The 20,633-nt window shown below is 39.5% G+C and overlaps 1 protein-coding gene across 4 annotated transcripts in view; it reads left to right on the top strand.

Moving 5' to 3' along the window:
* Positions 1–20,633, top strand: part of oxr1a (oxidation resistance 1a) — a 166,679-nt gene that overhangs the window by 89,516 nt on the left and 56,530 nt on the right. For 2 of the 4 annotated variants that reach the window (XM_073484850.1, XM_073484849.1), the window contains exon 1: positions 8,939–9,235. The exons of the other annotated variants lie outside the window; for them this stretch is intronic. In XM_073484850.1, coding sequence (XP_073340951.1) covers positions 9,073–9,235 — 163 coding nt within the window. In that variant the 5' untranslated portion in view covers positions 8,939–9,072. Of the gene's footprint in view, positions 1–8,938; positions 9,236–20,633 lie in introns of those variants that run through there. 4 annotated transcript variants of the gene reach the window in all.

Raw genomic sequence — 20,633 nt, 5'->3', positions numbered from 1 at the left:
CTACACAAAGTATTATGGAGTTACAGCTGTGTGGAGTGCACACAGGCCTTAAAGGACAAACTTGTTATGAAAACAGGCTTTAAAAATGGCTCTTGTCATTGGATAATTCAATTTGGCCCTGTTAAATTCCAGTGGGTTATTTAGACTAAGTGTGTTGTCTTTGTTTTTGCTATTGCCTCATCCAAAATCTGGTTATGCCTTCAATTCTGCAGCACTTTGTAATTATTATTATGCTGCGTTTTTGTAGAGACTCAAAACATCATTGAATTACAATGACAACACATTGATCATACTCGTGCTGTGTGGAGGATGCTGGGTAATGGCTGTGTGGAGTCAGTGCTCAGACGGTCTCTATGTCGAGCACCGAGTATGACATCAGTCTTCTGGTCAGACATGATCATGTCTAGCCTGTGGGCATTAATCTGCCACCTTGGCATGATTGACAGATGTTGTCTGTCCAAGCATATACACATTCATATACCGAGTGCTGGGATGTAAACGGGAAGGACTACTTGCAGTAAAAGCCGATCGAGGCTGAACATGAATTTTACTATGATATGAAAAACATGAATTTGAGTAGCTTAATTGGCTGTTGAGGATACATTTTATGGTTTATCTTTGTCTCTAAAGCTTAAAGGAACTTTAGATTTGGGGAAATTTGTTTATGTTCTTTCTTTTTGAGAGTAAGTTGAGAAGAACAACATCATTCTCATGTCTGTGCGTTAACTATAGAGCTAGGCTAATCGCATCCCTACTCTTGGTCCATAGTCGGCGCAGGCTTACAGACACGAGAGTGTAATCAATGTTCTCATCTGCTAGAAGCATAATCACCAAATGTTCAACTTTTCTTTCTTTAAAACATTCCAACTTTCCTATTTTCTCTCTTTGTTTGTCATATGTGCTTGTTGCAGTGTTTGCTTTCTTACCTCCTGTGTGTTAAAATGACTTTATTGACTCCAATATATGAAAAAAAATTCTTGGAAAGGTACAATTGTGTCAATGTCGGTAAAGAAAATCCAACTCTCAGCTCTTGCCATCCCAGCGATCCCTTGTGTAATAAAAGGTTGTAATAATGCTTATTCTGTGAGATTGGAAGAAAATCCAACATTGTGTTCTTTCTCAGCACTACATAATAATAGCTATTGATTTATGGCTCGGTGTTCGAAAAAAAAAAAAGAGCATTAGATATATTGTATGATGGAAAGCAAAACATTTTTTGCTGAATATCTTTGAGCCAAAGGGATTGCTACAGTATAACTTGTGTAACAATATTTTGGCACCATATTTGACTCAAGTGTGTTTCATTAACAGAGTCAGTGTGACTCTTGTTAATGAGTCCCCCCTCTCACAGGTAATTATGTCTTCATTGGGTCCTAATTCATTCATATTCACTCCTATGGACTACAAAAGGTTGCATCCATTTAACCACGCTAACGTCTCACACTTGGAATGATGCAATATGTCCCCAGCTCGTAATTTAACCAACAAATTATTAATCTGGTGCATCTCCTGGGGGGAGAGATTCATTATCCAATTGAGTATACTTGTGGAATGGGTGATATCAGGTGATAAATGAAGAGTGTCCAGGGTGAGGACAGTTTTACAGCAGATTGAGAGCGTGCAAAACCTCTTGCCATCCGTGTTGGATTTAAGATGTCCATTTGGCTCTAATTTCCTCCCATAGTGCATTGCTGTATCTCTTTGCTGCCTGATTGTAATGCCAGTCGAGGTGAAGAGGCTTATGTAGAGCAATCTTTGTGCTTTTGTGCTACTGTTGTAGCTGAGTGACTCATGAGAGGCTTTTTACGGTAATGATGAAATATATGGCATTGTCTGACTTTAAAAGGAATCAATTAACTCCTCTCCAAGAGTTCGGCACAGATAATAAAGTGGACACTGACATAACAGAGCATTTGTTTTGTTTATTTGCCTGACAATGCCTCAGTCTCACAGCCGCTCTTTCTGTGTCCCTGTCAGGTTTATTGTGGGCTCAACCTTCAGCGCAAGGCTGGGCTTTATTATTTTAATAAATTGCCCTGTATGAAGAGAGCACTGGTGCATGTCTGATGCATGTCCTTTCCTCTTCCCTTCCTCCCTCGCCCTCTCTTTCTTTCGAATCCACCAACATCATGTTCTTGCCCCTGAAATTAACGGCACACTTGCCAGGGAATAAGATGCATTCATAAAGGAGGAAGAGGGCGGTGAAACGACTGAGGAAGAGAGCCCTGCGCTTAGCAGACGGATGTGTTCTTCCTGCTAAGCCAGTGGTCATCAGTCGTCGGGGCCACCCAGCCTCTCGGGGCGGCCTCAGACAGCGCAGACATCCACAGAGGATAGATGACCGTGAGCGGGGGCAGTGGAAGTGGCGGTGAAAGATAGCCCGCTCTGACGCCACCGGTCATCGATCACAACTAGCCACCCTGTAGAAGCGTCCTGAGAGAGAAACCCAGGCAATAACAGTGGGTTGAATTGTTGAGACGGCGGGTCAGTGTCAGACTGGATGGCACCACAACACCTCAGCCTCACCCCCTCACTTACTGTCTCTTGCAGAGTCTTAACATGACGGCATTAAGCTGGAATACAGAGGCTTATTTCCACACTCTGACATCATGTATTAACTCAGCAAGGAGACTTTTTCATCCAGCAAGCTCATTTGGTCTTTATTCTATATTCACTTTACATAAAACTCTCAGAGCAACAAAAGATCCACTTTTTGGATGATTTATTTGGCTCCTCTGGTCACAAATCTGACTTAAAGTGAGGAGAAACTCTTGGCCAGGGTTTCCTGAATTAGTTAGAGGGAAAAACCCTGATGCATAAAAGAGCACAATTGGCTGTGACAAGCGGCTTATCTTCTAAAATTAGGACAGTGTCTCTGATGTGATTGTTTTTTTTTTTGCTTGGGTCCTATTTTTTTTCATGGCAGGATAATGTGGTAGATGTGTCAGTACTTGAGCCTTTGATGCAATATCTGTGACCCTGTAGCAAAAGAAGCTTTTTGGTAGCCGTTAAGGAGGATGCCTTGGAAGTGATTGGTTACCTTTACTCTAGTTTCTATAGACAGATATCTGCATATGAATGCAGAATCTGTAGGGACAGGATTTTGGTATCAAAAGCTTCTGGTTTCCATTTGGGAAGGCTTTGGTTGCAAGCAGGTAAACAAAAGAGGCGGAACAAAATGGCTGAAATGCCGTCTTGAAACCCATTGACTATCATCTGACCAGCTCACGAAAGAGGAATTCTTGGCCCAGATATCTGTTATTCATTATAAAGATTTCTGCTAACTACATTGGAAGCCCCAAAACATTGGCCGCTGACCTCAGAGGCTAAATCATCAGCAGACGATAGCTGATGGGTTCCAAGATTGCCCCCACTCTCTTTCTATAGGCCAAGGCCCAGTGGTGGTCGGGTAACTGTATGTCTCCATTATGGTTAAATGCCAATTTTCTAAACACTCAAACCCCTTTCAATGTGAGCCTGAAGGTTAATAATTGACCTTACAAATAGCAGCTTGACAAAGAAATTCTCCACACAAGGTTAAATATACTTATTGCTTACTAAGCTTTCAATCCAACCTGATGGTCATCCACAGTGGATGTAGTTGCTCAGTTGTCAGATATGTTTGATTTAACCCTTTCTTTGCAGTTTTTGTATGTTTTGCCCAAGATTATTTTGGCGCATTACCTTAATTGGATGGTTGGAGACCAGAGATGGAGACGAGCAACATGTCGATAGAGGAGTATGGCCTGGAACAAAGGTCCCAGGCCAGAATCAAGCCAGTTATATGGTACATTATGCCTCTTAACCAATAGGCCACCAGAACAATTCTACTGTTCCAAAGTTTACATTTGTTTTCACTATCTGATCCCATTTCCTCCAATAGTCCAAAGATCAGGTGAGTCATAAGGTCTCACTTGTTTGTTTAACTCTCTTTTGTATGTTAGCCTGCAGTAACTGGTGTATGTTTGGTTCCTGTACCCACCTCATGCTTGGTAGCTGCCAGTCTCCCTGTGATCCTGAAGTCTTTTTTTTTAAAGAAAGATATTGTAGGAATAAAGTTCTCTACCACTACAAGTACTGTTTTGTGTATATATTGAATTTACCTAATCAAGGTCTGGGAGGATAATATTCATGTCATTAGATTAAATAAATAGTTCTACATTTTGGGAATTATGTTTATTCATTTTCTTTCCGAGAGTTAGGTGAGAAGTACTATTTTAGCACAACAGCTAGCTAGCTTGTTTGCAGTGCTCTTTCTCATTAAATGAAAAATTTAGCTCTGTAACATGCATTACATCAATGTGTTACATGTATTAACTGCCTAATAAAACATATTGTGGCGTTGACACAGCGGATATATTGATATAAACTTGCTACATTTGAGTGTTGTGCTAAGCTAATGAGTTTCGTGGACATCTCATGAATGGGCAGAGTTGGCTACCAGCAGCATTTACCTACTGATAGATAGCACTCATGAGCTAAAAACTTACAGTACTGGACATATGGTCAGTGTTATAACAAACTATGACGACTATGTTACACTGAAAACATAAATTTGTGTTTTAAGAAGTAGTTTCCTGGCTTGAGCTCCATACTTGATGGACAGATATGAGAATGATACTGGTCTTCTCATCTCAAGCAAATCACATTAATTCCCAAAATGTTGAACTGTTCCTTTAACCTGCCATCTACCACGAGGCTACAGCTGGCAATTTATTTTCAAAATTTTCAGATAGTGTTAATCATCTCTGTTTGTATGCTTATTGATAAGGCCGAGACTCACAGATTATATCAAATAATGACCAGTGGGACACACTCCATAATTGTTGGTATAGCCCTTTAACTGTAGCTAACCAAAGCTGCATGACAGGAGATGCTGAAGGCTTGAGTACAATATTCACGTAAAAAGGTCTGAGTGGCAGCAGTCACGCTTACATAACCTAAGCGTTGAGTAATTAAACTGCCCTGCTCATCCAGATGATCGGGTGATTCAGCTTGGCATTGTCACGTTCCTAACAGGAAGCACACAACATTTGATTCATGTTTCCCCTCTTATGAATATTTGGGCCCTGCTGCCAGAGTGAACAACATGTTCATCTGTTGTAGTGTCGACAGCTTTTGAGAGACGACGCCTCACTTCCCCGATGAAAACACCTCTGAGAAGGAGGGATTTTCTGACAAGGGCTGTTAAACACCTGTGATTGCCGCCATTGTCTGGATGCCTCAGCCCCATTCCCGCAAGCACCTAACTGTCTTTATTGGTCGTCATCTCATTTGCGTGGCTTGTACAGGCTGCGGGATAATAGAGCAGAACGCATGTGAAACGCGGGACAGTGCTTGCTGTATGTTCTGTATTTACACTCCAGCTCCAGAGATTCTACCTAGAAATGCCATATGAGATCTGTGAAAATATCTCAGGCCATCGCTTTTGCCATAAATACCTCAATGAGCCTTTCCAATAACTACACACTGCTGTAAGGCTTGTTTGTGTTTGCCAGCAGGTGCATTTGTGTCGCATGAGTGAACTCCCTGCTGCGTTTATGTCATAGTGATTTCCACTGTAAACAGGAAAATTCTTGGAGGGAAGAGCAGATTGTTATTGTGTGAAAATGTGTGTACAGTGTGCGTGCGTGTGTGCACATGCTAATTCAGCCATTCCAGTGCACACAAGCTGGTGTTCACACCAGCGTGCTGCAGCTCGGCTTACGTAACCGTGCTTGTGTATTCCGTCCATCCGTTGACAGTGGAAAAGCGGCAGCTCCCCAGTGGCTTTCATGTTTGTTGTTCCGTAATGAAAGCGTTCCTCTTCTCAGGATTAGGCTGCAGCCTACCTGGCTCTCAATAGGAAACTGCTGAGATTAACACTCGCTCCCCAGTGCCCTGCTCTCAGATGATGACAAAGCCTCACACAGAAGACCCTCTCAGGGCTTTTGCTGGCAGCTGCTGACACCAGGAGGTTTTTACATGGGTTCTTGTACCACTTTCAAGTCATTAAACAGAATGATTCCCTCACTAGTATATTACTACACTCTCAAGTGCTGATCTGATCATGTTAGAAAATTAATAATAGGAAGGTATAAATCGTGCATTCACTGTAAACATATGCACAAATTAAAGTGTACTCTAAATACTCAAAGGCAGACTCTATAATGACCTATCAGCCATAAACAAACAGGGTAATTTGCAAAAAATCAGAAGAACATAACTCCATAATGAATGTCAGTTAACTGGCTCGTGAGTTTTTTAATCACCTATTAAATACAGAAAACAGACAATACATCAAACATGCTAGCTTAAGTAGACCAAAGTAACTCCCATAATTTCCATGCAATGAGGCTCATGTTGTTGGATGAGCACAGAGGGATTTCTTTCATTTTCCCTCTTTGGTCACACTAAAGCTTAATTAGAGAGTGGAGCAGTTCTCAGAGAAAATTGGCCTTAATAACTAGATTCAGCTTTATTGTGTGCTGCTGTAAAGTATATCTCTCAACCGATGAGGTTGAAACGCAGAGAGAGGAGGAGGCTGGTCAGCCTCCCTCTGAGGATGTTATGGATGATTTGATGAGCGCTCTAGGCAGCTGTACAGCAACACAGTATATCACGCAGCTACAAGGCCCTGTGGGGTGGCACTGGGCCAGTCTGAGACCTGTCTAACTCCACTGTCCAAGTGCCAAGTTTACCAGCAGGGCCCTGTCCAAGGTCAGACAGGAGCAGGGGGCCAAATAAAATTCACTGACTGCAAGTCCATCAACAGTCTTCTTGTACATCAGTTAAGAGTTGTTGACAAAAGTCTTTAAAAATGGTAGATTGCTGCTTTTTCCTGTTTTTATATTCCTGTATATCAGTGATGCATAATGGGGTTTTTTTCAGCTGATACTGATAGCCGACAATTATCTACTTCTCATGGCCATACCGTTAACCGATCATTTCACCGATATGTAATTTCACAGGTTGTGCAAACCTCAGGTTGCTATGCTGCTTCTCCTTCTCCTTCACCTTCTTCTTCTCTTCCTTTATCTTATCTGTGGTGGCAGATCACAGACTAACTTTAAAGGTGCATGCCTCTACCTACTGCATCGGACTATGTAGATGATGATTACGATGGTCCATATTTCTATTATTATTGCTGCTCCTGTTGACCTAAACTTGCAACTGATGGACACCAAAGCACACACTACCCAGTACAACCAGCAGATGGAGCACATTCAGTGTTGAATACGGCCCTGACTCAGTTTCAAATCACACTGGTTCACTGTCCTCAATTATAACAGCTGTTCCAACCTCGGCCCACCTACTACAGATGCCAGGAGAGAAACACAGGTAGTTCCCCTGTCAGATTGCAGCTTGAAAGAAACACTCCCCTCTTTGCCTTTTCTGATATGAATGAGTGAACAAATGTAAACCTTGTTTTGATCACGTCTCTAATTCATCTCAAACATTACAGGAATTCTTCGCACTCCTGACTCCTGTCTCACCACAGCACTGCACTTAAAAATGAATAATGCATCACGGTCTGCTGCCCAATTATTACACCCTGTTCTGCCCTGTTGGTTTTTGACTTTCCACATTCATTTACGCACCGCAAAATGCCATCTCCTCCTATCCCTCACCAGATCAGCAGACACTTATATGTCACAGGTCTCACTATGCCCCCTTGAGTCGCACATAGGCGCAGAGGAGTGCCTTGGCTCCAAATGCGAAAGTCTCAATTTATGAGAATGTTGCTATGGTGGGTGTCAGATGGATGTCGTTCTCTCCAGGTGTCATAAAGTCCCACGCTGAAAGGCTATGAAAATATCCTGGCAACAAATTGGGGCGGGCCGAGCTGGGTTGCATTTGTAAGCATATATTTATTAAATTATTTATTTGTAAAGACTTTTCAAAGTTCAGTTTTTACCCATGACCTGAATTTTAATAACCTTTTTAGTAGGTTGAGTCTGCAGCTCATTATTCATTTCAAATTAAATGTAAAACTAAATAAATAAAAAAAATGTGTCATGCAATTAAACATAAACATAAATTACCTTGTGAAAATGTTGTCTTCCACATACTTTGTAATTTTATGTGTTAAACACAGCTGTTGTCCCTTTTCTTGAATTCAGTGAAAAGGTTTCTGTTTATAAGGTCCCCATCAAAATGAGCAGTAGAGGTTAGTTCCACTAATTGGGTCTTTAAACCGAACTATTCTCCAGTTTTGGTTCTTGAGTATTAAATCAAGCGGAGACTGTATTTTAAATATACGTGTATTGTCAGCCACGTTCATATATATATATATATATATATATATATATATATATATATATATATATATATATATATATATATATATATATATCAACTTAAAATGCTTTAAATAACCACCAGATTACGACAAAGTCTCTCTCTCTCTCTATATATATATATATATATATATATATATATATATATATATATATATATATATATATATATATATATATATCAACTTAAAATGCTTTAAATAACCACCAGATTACGAAAAAGTCTCTATATATATATATATATATATATATATATATATATATATATATATATATATATATATATATATATATATATATATATATATATATATATATATATATATATATATATATATATATATATATATATATATATATACACATATATATATATATATATATATATATATATATATATATATATATATATATATATATATATATATGTATATATATGTATATATATATATATATATATATATATATATATATATATATATGTACACATATACATATATATGCGCCAGTAGGGCAGTAGGCTGTTGTAAACGGAGTCAGTCAATTGCCCAACTGCGTGGCGCAGCTTGACTCCGCTAGGGGCAAAAACAAAACAGTTGCACTTGTTGACGTATTTCCAAGAGTTCCTGTTTCGGAATGTACACAGCACACATAGTGGTTGACGGTTTTCACACCACGAGTTTCAGCCGTTACGTTTTGCTAACATTGCGTTTTGTGCAATGACAGCGGGCTTTAGCACACTTTGAAAGCTTTGTTTTAAGCTAACCTAGCTTAGTTTTGCACCACTAACACTATGGACTACATATTATCTGTTACGGGCAGCGGCGCGAGAGTTGTCAGAGACGTTATAGCTCAGAGACTGTGGCCCGAACCTGGACCCGGACAGGATACTGTCCAAATACAACAGAACCAGGCTGGGACAACACACGACAGTCACACCGTCCACTCCAAAACAGGTCAGTCTAAAGTTAAGTCACGGTTGGCTGATAGTTTGGGGGAAGATGTCAGCTTCACAGGGAAGCCAAACCTCCAACGCATGCCTTCCTGCAGAGCGTAGAGCCGAACTCTCTTTAAAAAAGCAGTCAGTTAAGATGTCGTCGTTCTTTCGAAAATTTTCTTATCTGGTAGAGCAAAGGTTAAGACCTAGAAACAAACATTATGTGTCACTCTCCAATTCGGCCAAGTTCTATTCTATTAAGTGTCGCTTATTCTGATATTATTTCAACTTTAAGTTAGTTTTTGGTGCGGTTATTTCCGCACCCCCTGTCTGTGTTCAAAGCACTTGGGCAACGTGACATACAAAAGTTGAATTATTTGAAATACAGCTATATTTTTTAATCTCTCCGATGTCACTCGCATACAAATAGGTATATGACATTAAACGACGAGATTATTAGCAAAGTTTGCGACAACTCAAACATATTCAGCTGTAGTTGTCAACTGAAATAGCCTGATGACATTGTGTTTTAAAATCATTGAACTCAGTTTTACAGTGGCTGTGGTGTGAGTCAGGCTACTGCAAGTGGGTAATAATAACAATAGAATCAGTGAATAGAAATAAAGGTATACTCATCCAATGTTCTTCTTAACTAAAGCTGTGAGGAAATACAAAGAACCTCTGTCTGCAAATGACCAGACCCACCTTTTTTCCACAGAACTTGTACATGTCATAAAACTTAGGATTCATGCAGTACGTGTCAGTTTTTGAGTATGAAATAGGGAGATGGTGCCAAGTACATTATGCAATACTTAGAGGAACACTTCCCGGACAGTGTAATCATAGCACTGAGGGTCTCTATGCTTGCTTCCCTGCCTGATTTCCTATTTCTGAACTGATTTTCACTCATAAAAATGAAGTAAGTTCATGTCCTCAGTGGTTGCACTTTGCTTGTCCAGTTGTGTTGTGAGGACACGCTGCATGCAACAACTGAGGCATGCCAAATATTTCAGATCAGCAGGCAGTGCATGCTCAAACTGTCCAGCCAGTCCGTGAACAAGTATGTCCTCAAGGCTTTTCACATCAGGGAATATCTCCATGTTAATGAAGATTGGATCCCCCCTCCCTTTCTGCTTTGCCTCTCACACATAATTTATTATGAGACCCATCAGTGCCTCCTCTGACTTTGAATTAAAAGTGGAGAAATGTAGCACTATTGAAATGAAAAGCAGAAACGGATCTGAGCTCTCGGCCACACAATCCGACGAAATATCACACAGAATGCTTTGCGCTATTAGGTAACATTAATTGGTTGTTCTGGAAACACAAAGTTGCAGAGTGAGGGCACACTCTCACCCTACTCTGGTTTAATGTACAGTGTTTTTGCAGCTCATGCAGAGTCATCAGGCTCCAGAGCTCGGTGGCAGGTAGGTTAATTGTTCGATCTAATTAGGACAAAGATTAATCAGATGCATGCTCTGCTGCTCTTGAAACGCCACGGATGGCAGGCGGGTTCATTAACAGTCCCTGTGCCTCTCTCTCCCAGCGGCAGAGTGGACCGCGGGGGCGGCTTGTGTCTGCAGGCTACTGCCCCACTCAGGGGAATATAATGAGACTAACTAGACGTGGAGTCAGGTAGTGGAAGTGAGAAGATGATGTTGTAGACGAGGGTGGGCATGGAGGTAGTGAGTGAGGTACTGGGCACTGCAATGTGTGACAGGCTGAACACTGAAAGGACAAGTGGCCCTGTCCACACTTACCCAGGAAAAACAAGCTTGATGACACCTGTCTGATCATCACTCACTTGAGTAAATGTCTGGGCTCCAAATGCTTTGTGAGGAATGAGACAGCACTTTGTAAGTTCATATTATCGGGGCACAGGCATTTGTCCATTTAGTAAGTGTGAATCTCATATTTAATCTGTGGTTTAAAACCAAGGGTTTGTTGCTCACTTTCTGAGTAGAAAGGCCTATTCACATTCAGTGTCTGAGACTTAAGTCAGGGCTCGGGATCTCCTACTAATGTACAATCACTTGCTAACACAGGACCAAAGTTCACCATTCAAGTCATGTGATGACACCTGAGGCAGATTCATCTGCTGAATTAAGGCTGTAATATGTGGTTTAGGGCTGCAATTAATAATTATATCTATTTTCAATTAATCTGACCGCTATTTTCTCCATTAATCAATAAACAGTTTGGTTTGTAAAATGTCAAAATATATCACAATTTCCTAAAAACCCAAGATGCTGCTTTCAGATGTGTGTTTGATTAGCCCTCAAGCCCTTTTTGATTTCACAGTGGGACAGCCCTTTACAGATTCATCAGGAATGCGTGACATGTGTGGTCAGTTGGAATGGGGAGTTTTAACCTGACGAGGGACCAATGCATAGAAAAGAGACAAAAGTAGAGATGTAGTTTTGCTTTCGGCTGCATGGGAAAATCACAGCTTCAACATGACGAATTATGACATCTATAATTGTTTTGTGAAGGCTGTTTGACATCCTCTGTGTAGATACTATTGTTAACATCTCACAGCTATCTGGGGTATGTGTTTAGCTGGCAGTTGCACTGAGATGAATAGATTTGCAAAGACTGAATTGAAACTCCTGCGGCTTTCCTGCAAGGCGGCAAAAATATAGACAACTTAATAGAGAGATTTCAGGTATCTACTGTTAACACAGAATTACAACACCTGCTGCAGGCATTGAAAACACATGCTACGGCACAGCTACAGCACAGCATGCTCCTGCAGATCATCCTCCAATCATATGGTTTGCTCTAATCAGCAGCTTATGACTCTTCCCTGGATGTCCTGAGAGACTACACTGGATGAACAGATACAGTGTTTGTGCTTGTAATGTACTTTTTCTCATCTGATTTTATTTTTAGAATTCTGTGCAGAAACTAGAAAGACTGGATATTCTGAAAGGTAATTCCTCTGTTTCCATAGGGGATAGACACATGTATGATGGTGATTATGATCTAATGTGCCATTTGATTGGAAATTGGATTATGCGTATAAAATCTGTCACGGAGAGGGAAGACTTGGTAACAAATGAAGAAGTCCACTTTTAAAAGTCATCTTGTGTATTTTTTTTAGGGCGCACTTTACTATCAGTGTTTTCTTTAACCAAGTCTTACAATTGACTATCTTGAACAAAAATGTGAAAGGTCACAGCTCTGTGCTGCAGCATATAAGTATTGAGCAATATATTATTGATCAGATTTTCCATTTGCTGTAAGACAATGATTCTGAACTGTTTTGGCTCTTGAAGTATAGCAATATCCACTTACTGAAAGGCCCACCATCAACAGTGTTATTCCTCGGTTTGTAGAGGACTCAAGTGCATCTATTCAGAGGTGAGGTTTGGGGACTTTTGTCAATAAATCATATGCATTGTGGACCAACATTATTACCATATCAGTGTACAAAAAGTTGTAAGAGCTAGAAAAAACTTGCTTAAGAAGTCTGCCGGGAACTAACTTTAACCATTAGATCTGGAAAAGGCCATTTCGTTAAATTTGTTCCTCTCCACATTGATTTTATTCATTTGGCTTAGGTGCAAAATGGCTTGGGTGCTGCATCCAAGCATAATGCTAGGGAAAACCCTAAACAATGGTGGCATGTGTGTATGGGTTTTGACTAAATCAGCCAAAAAGTTATTATTTTAGGTAATTTTGGAGACTTGATTAGGCAAAACTTCAGGTAAAATTCCAGTAAATAACAAGAATAAAATCAAAGTTTAATGAAGCTTCTGAAATTTAAAAGAGATTTGCTTCTTATCCCGTTGATTATCTTGTGTCCCCTCAGATTTACTGCTCTAGCATGAATTTAATTCTGGACATGCTGTTAAAGTGGCCATAAGATCACATAAATGGACTGTGTGCCCATATATTAATGGCAGATGATTCACTAGTGCACATTTGTCCTCTTGACATTGAACTCCTCTCTGCACCTCTAAGTTCTCTCCATCCCCCAGGGTGTTCACTTATTTGTCACTGTTCACGTTCAGCCTAAGGCTGACACCAGCTCTGCTGCAATTATCAGGATGATTCAGAAAGTGCAATCTGCTGATGCTCTCAGCACTGTAATAGGTGATTTTAATCACCTTAATTTCCAAAAAGTCCTTGAGCAGTTTGTCTCAGCATGTCACTTGCTCTGCATGCCATTATGTGACTCTCCTGGGATCTGTTATGACTCTGTCAAAGGAACATAAGTGGCAGGAGTCCCAATGGGATCACCAGACCACAGCACCATACACCTGCTTAGAGAACCTTGTTCAGGGTCTGAACTAATGACTGCTCTTTGACTTTTCAAGGATGCTTTGTCCACACAAACAGGACTGTGTTTTTAAGAGTCAACAGTATCAATGATCACACTGACACTGTATCTTTCTCCAAGGACTTTGTCCCCAAAATGTTGACAGCCTGTCCCACGAACAGGATGATGCGTCTCCTGTGAGGAAAACTAGAGGTCAGTTTAGAGATGAAAACAAATTCATATTAAAATAGGGACCCAGAGGCTGGCTAAGCTTAGTAGCAACAAATTTATGTCTGCATGACAAGGAAGGAGAACTGACTGGAACAGATGACAAGACATATAACAGGGTGATAGGCCTGAAAGGATTTAAATTAGACATGTGGCCAGTAAGCTGAGTAGCGCTATACATGTTGTGATTGCCATTCTGAGATCAGTGAAAGGTATTTTCAACAGCAGATGTTTCAAAGAGGCCAGAGGATGAGCCCAAATGCTGAGTACAGTTGACGTTTAAAGGAAGGTAATTAAGACGTCCTCCTGAGTGACTCAACTGCATCTTTAGTATCTTCATCACTCCAGCTAAAAAGAGAACACAACCTCTGGAAAGATTGCAGCCCTCATATTCAAGGACTCCACACCTGCGGTAGTAATTTTCCTACAAAATAAATCCAAAAACTGAAACCATAGACTTGAGAGGAGCATGGATATGACGTCAACTGGAGTTTTCTAAAGGGATCTTTTGAAGGTTGGATTTGGGTTTACAGCTTGCAAACTTTCTCATCATACTTTTTTCTTCAGACTTTCTAAGCTAATGGACTTTTCTTGGCTCTGTGGGCTCTGGTTATCATCATGGAGAAAGAAGCTTTTTTCATTTGTTGACTGATATTAGAAGAATCTTTTTATAATCTAGTCCGTGGGAAGCTAATGTGAAGAGACATTAGATCAACTGTGCAGATGATTGTGTCACTCTGCAGCAGGAGGTCAGGGATCACATTGTGATGTCATTTCTCATTGTGAAAAACATTGAACTTTTGAGCAACAGAGGCAAGGCTCTCTTTCAAGGTCTTTTCGAGACACGACACACCAACAAAGACTAGTTAGTGAAGCATAGGTTTTCATATACTAGTTCAATTGAGTTACATAATGTGGGCTGCAAATGATCAAAGATTAATTCTATAAAAGATCATCCTGCTCACATTAAATTACCAAGCAATAAAAGAGTGTCTGGCTTGACCAAACAAAACACAAATGTGTTTTTGCGAGGCACAACTGGGTTAAATGTCATCTGAGTTGATGTGTTGTGAGAGCAACTTGTTCCATTCTCTATTGTCCTTATCAGCTGATCTTTCTGTCCTCTGGGCACAGTGGAAGGCCTCAACTTCAGTATGATCGGGCACTCATTAATCCACACTGCAGCTAAAATACTTCAGTCAAGCATTAGGCTAAATTATGTTTGTTTGGTTAATTAGTTTTGCAATGATTGAGAAATCTTATACTCTACAGTATTGACTACCATAGGTGAAATTATATAGGGTTGTTCCTTCTGTGTTATGTTTTATAATAGTCATTTAGTGTATTTAAATTTGGCTCAGTGACTATGAAAGACACTTTATTTTATATTAGGAGCAGGAGCACAGTTAGTCATCTTAGTTTTTATTGCTGAGGCTCAAAATGTAATTGCCGTGTTGGCATCTCAATTTCTTGAGTTTTAAACAGTGCTGCAGATTCTAATTCACTTATTAAACTCTTGTTTGAAGAAGCCCTAAATACATTTGAAAATGATATGACGATTGTAGTGATTTCTTTGAGCCTGATATTATGATATACAGGTTTTTGTGATCAATAGATTGTGGTTCCCTGGTGTAACTGATATCACTGTTTTGGTGTTGTTCCTCAAACAATTAATGTTGCTGCGTGACCATCATTTCAACTTACGAAACACTGTTGAAGCCCCACTTGGAGCAAGCCTCCGTGGCTGAGGGGGTGCATACAGGACTCTTAGGGGTTTGTAACCCACTTGGAACATATTATCATACTGTTCACTCACTCATTATTTTGACACTAAGTTCACACACTAAGGAACTAAATACTTAGGTTTAGGCAACAAAAATACTTGGGTTTAGGGAAACATTGTTTGGATTAAAATACACCCATTAATAACATTTGACACATTACAATCTTACTGCTACCATGTGCATATTTTTCCTGTCCTTTTCCCAAGTTTCAAAGCTATTACATTACAAAAGCATGACTGGTCAGTTTCAATGATGGTCCTGGAGGATCATCAATAATGATGTTCTAGGAACAACACCAACCAGGTGATATCAGATATGTGTGCCTACTGGAACTATAGTCCACAGTTGTTATATAAATATGCACTGGTGGTAGCCAATGGAATACAGTGTGACTTTTAAGGTTTTCTTTTATAAACACGATTCATGACAATATAACATAATAATGACATTATTACATGGGAATAGCTCCCAGGTTGTTTTTAATTAATTTCTATTCAGTAGTTTTGTAATATCAGTTCATGTTAAAGTATTTTGACAATACTTAGTAGCAAGTTGACCCAAATTTTAAGGCCAACCTTTACAGTTGGCAGTCGAAAGGAAATACTGGCTGTTATGAATTGTAAAGTAAACACAACTCTTAGCGCACACTGGTCAAGGTGGGGCTGCACTGGCACTAGTCAATGTCTGTGGAGGATAAGTGCCAGTATGACAGATGGCAATGAGGTCAATGGTCAAACTTTCCCCTGTGGTTTTAAATGCATGAATCAACTCCTGAATGCCAATGGTCTAAGTGGAAGTGAACTTCTGAGGGAAATTTCACAGATTCTTTTTTTCTTCTCCCTCTAAGCTTGCTGTATTGTGAGACTGTTGTGAGATGATGTTTTATTGTTAAAGAGAGAGACAGTTCATCAAGTTGTCAAGTCTTGCACCCCTGTGTGTGATTTAGTCATGCAGACGGATTTGAGGAGATGCTGTCTTCATTTTTTCCTCTCGATCTCGGTGGACCTGTCTGGGTAAATGGAAAGCAAGCTGTCTATGTTAGTGATACAGACTCCAGTTTCTGGTTTGCCATTACAGACTGTGGTTAGATGGGAGGTGCACTTTGACGAGCATTTTACATTACTCACTCTGCTGATTGCTGTTATTTAATGCTGTAGTTGGAGATCCTTTTCAGATATCTTACCTAAGTATAAGGAACTTTCCTGCAATATAATATAGAACGCAATTACAATTTGAAGTTCAGCATTCAAATTGTACTTAATTATTTATCAGTAAACTGTACATAAGTATCAAATGTACATGCTATCGTTATGCAAAATGATCTAATGTTTTTATTACATATTTGATTACATTGTTAGTGATGCCTTAAAGAAATAGGTCACCATTTTTGGGAAATTTGCTTATATACTTACTTGCTGAGTGTTACTTGTGAAGATGTACACTCGTGCTCCTTTATTCACCATTATCTACTACTAAAGTAGCCACTGTTAAGAAAAAGTTAATGCACTTAGTTACTCTCCAAAAACTGATTTAATGCAACTGTTATTATTTACAAATATGTGTAAATATGACTGTTACACCGGTATCCCCTGCCTGCATCCAGTTCATTTGGCCCATACTGCCGGTTCAAATCTTGACTCCTGAACAGGACCCTTAGCTTTTGGCTCAATAAGAAGATCTGATAATGCAGAGTTTGTGTTTCTCATAGCTGAGCTCATCACTTCTCTTGCTATTGATTGGAGCTGTAACCTGAGAGGTTAGTGTTGCAGCTGAGATGGAGAGTACCAGGGCTCCAAAGGGCGACTTAAACCGATAAAGATGCAATTTTGTGTCACAAAGGTGGACGACACAAGTGTTCTCATGCCAACCCTGCTCGTTTTCTTCAAACTGTTTTCTACCAAGTTTTCTCTTGAGGCAATTGAAAGTTTGTGTCATTAAGGGTGATTATATAATAATAATGAATGGACGCTGGCTCTTCTGCATATCATCATACATGAGTTGAGTCAGTGTTGCATTACTGTCATTGTAAAGATGAATCAGAGAGTTGTTGTGGAAGCTACAGCGAGTGTACATTATGTATATGTATCATCGCCATCGATCCAGCCAATGCAGCATTAGGCTTCAGCCATACCATTCATCATGTCCCCCTTTACTTCTCCAACACACACACACACCCTCCCACTCTTAACTTTGACTTGCAAAGATATATTGCACAAAGTGCAATAACCTTAACGCCAAACGCTGGAGGAATCACAGTGTGATTAGTGAGGCAAGCATCTGAATGCATGTGACAGACAGGAGGAGGAGGGAGGAGGACAGGATCTCAAGAAGGATATCCTGTGTTTAGCTGTTTTAACTGTGGATCTTGTGCTTTAACCATACACTTTACTGTGTGTTAATGAGATTTCAATTTAATTTGCTTTATTGGCATGATGGATTAAACCTGTTTCCAAAGCAAAAAGTCACATATACACAATATAATCAATCAAATATGTAAAAAGAAAAAAGTAAAGAAACCAAATTCATATATTTATCTTGCATTGAAATATATCTTGCGTTGTGACATGTAGTAACATTTTCTCCTGCCAGTTCTATTGTAGTGCTATCTTCTCCCAGAAAGCTTTGAATGATTCCGTCTTTTGGGAGGGTAAGAAAGTCTGGGATTTTTTTTAATTAAATTTGGGGAAGACATTTTCTCTAATTTCTTTGTATTTGGGGCAACTAGTGAGAAAATACATTTCTATTTCAACTTCTCCTGTTTCATACAGACTCTCTTCTTTTTTTTCTAGCCATTTTTCTTATGGGGACCAGTTTCAATAGCAAGTTTATGGTCACTAAGTCTGTATTTGGGTAGTGTTTGTCTTTTCATATGTTCATATGCTAGTTGAAATTCTCTGTCAAGTTAATGATAGCATTCTCTCTCTCTCTGTGTTTCTCTACAGAGCATGTGCGATTCTAAGTAGACATGAGGGCTTGAGCGAGGGCAGATTGTCCACTAGTCAGGCCGGCCCGTCCAAGTAAAGTCTTTGTGTGGGAAACATTGGCAAGTCAGTCAGTTAGTCTGTCACTTTGGTCTAGACTGAAATATCTCAACTACTGGATGGATTGTCTTGAAATGTGCAACAGACATTCATACCCCCATTAGGAGGAATTGTAATAATTGTTGATAACTAACTTTTCATCCACTGCCATCTTCAGGTCAAAGTACATGTACTTTGGTTTATGACCAAATACCTGCAAAACTTAACGACATTCCCATCAGCTGTTAGTAACTGTTTAGTGCTAATTAGCTTGCTAACACGCTAACACTAAGATGAGGATAATGGTAAACATTTTGCCTGTTAAATATGACTGTTAGCCTGTGTTAACTCTACCAGGTAATGTAACAAAGAAAAACTGCAAATCTTTACATTTGAGAAGCTGAAAACAGGTAAGAGTTTGTCATTGTTGCTTGATAAATGATCTGAACAAATAATCACTTCATATTCCTGCTGAATTATTTTCTGTACACCATTTCATCGCCTAATTGGCTCTATACTTGTGAACACAGTAACAAGAGCAACACATAACAGAAACTTGTGCAGTGTCTTGTGCACTACACAGTCATCATTTAAAAGCAACAACTCAGTTTCAAGACATTATTTATACAATAAGAGTATCATATTAATAATATAAATGTAAGGGAAACAACTTGTATGGTGACCAGGTAATGTTACTTAATACTTAAGTTAACCTCAGCAGCACAACTCGTTATTGTTAATGTATCATTATGATTACAGTGAGGCAGCTTAAGTGCTTTTCCTTTTCATCCAGAACAATACGATTTTACCACAAGCTGAGATTACTACTGTATAATGCAGACAGGTTTGCCACTCTTATTTTTTAATAACACCTTTTCCCTTTTAAGTCTGCACCAGGTTCGTCACTATGGAAACAGTCGTGTACACGCTGTTGGAATATTAATTAAAATCAGAGTGTGTTAGCATTGACAAACCTCAATAGCGAAGAGTGTCCAGCTTTAAATATTGAGAATGTGGAAAGACAATCATCTCGCAGTGTAAAGAGTTTAGGCAACATAACCAGCGACACAACAGGAGTGTGATTAGCCGCCATGGGGAGAGTGTTAATGAGAGGACAGGGCAGATCCAGTGCCTCCTGTTCCAGCATGGACGTACGCACACACATACACACACACGAAACTGCAGTTCAGCAAAGTTTCCCATAAAAGCTGAGTGGTGTATAGGTTGGTCCATGGAGGCTGGCAGTGTAATATAGAGCTGAGTGGTACTGAGAGTGTTGGCAAAGGGATGTTGCCTGTCACACTGTGTTCTCTGTGTTAAGTTGACAGCTCCACTAGACCCATGTACTGTATATTCATTACAATGGAAAGACTACAGCTTATGCTAGCACTATAGTAAAGTTACACAGCAATAATGGCTTGTTTCTTAATACAGTGCTGTTGGCACTTCCCCTCTATTATGTGGTGTTCATAAGTCTTCTGAGACAATGGGACTGTTGACAGAAAGTGGACATTTGCTGCTGCTGGTATGATACATTGCCCTTCAGGCAACTTACAGTGAGAGAAGTAATTAGATGATCCATAAGTGTAATTACTTTTCTGCTGGTAAGAGACATTAAAAGTATTAAAAAGTCTTAAGAAGAACAGCCAAGCTTTATCAAATGTGATCTGGTCATTTAAGACTGTAATAGCTCCTCTCTGTCTTATCATGGTGGCCCCTCTCCTTTAGCAGTCAGCCTATAAATATATAAATAAATCATGTTCCTTTTTCAATTTTTCTGAAGGCTAAAAAAGTATAAATGAGATAAACCATTTGCATGTTGCATGTCATTAAAGGTCCAATATTAGGCTGATTTTTAGGTCAATACTTTTATTTTGGGTGAGAAAATATTTACATTCTTTAGTGTTGAAAGCATTTTTCATACTGTTCATTGCTGCAGTACTTCTATGAAGTTGTCTTGTCCACCTAACGACTTGGTGCTGAGATAACACTAGCTTAGCTTTAAAACCAGAGTTTGTCACTGTGATCATCGGCACTTTTTACCCCTGTTGTATTTGAGTAAGCATTTCACTGCATATACTGGCTGATCAGTGTTTTTTTACAGACTCTTGACTTCAGGTC

This window comes from Pagrus major, chromosome 17, assembly GCF_040436345.1.
Source record: "Pagrus major chromosome 17, Pma_NU_1.0".
Taxonomy (NCBI): Eukaryota; Metazoa; Chordata; class Actinopteri; order Spariformes; family Sparidae; genus Pagrus; species Pagrus major.
The sequence above is the reverse complement of the archived record's forward strand: the minus strand, read 5'-3'. Positions and strand labels throughout refer to the sequence as shown.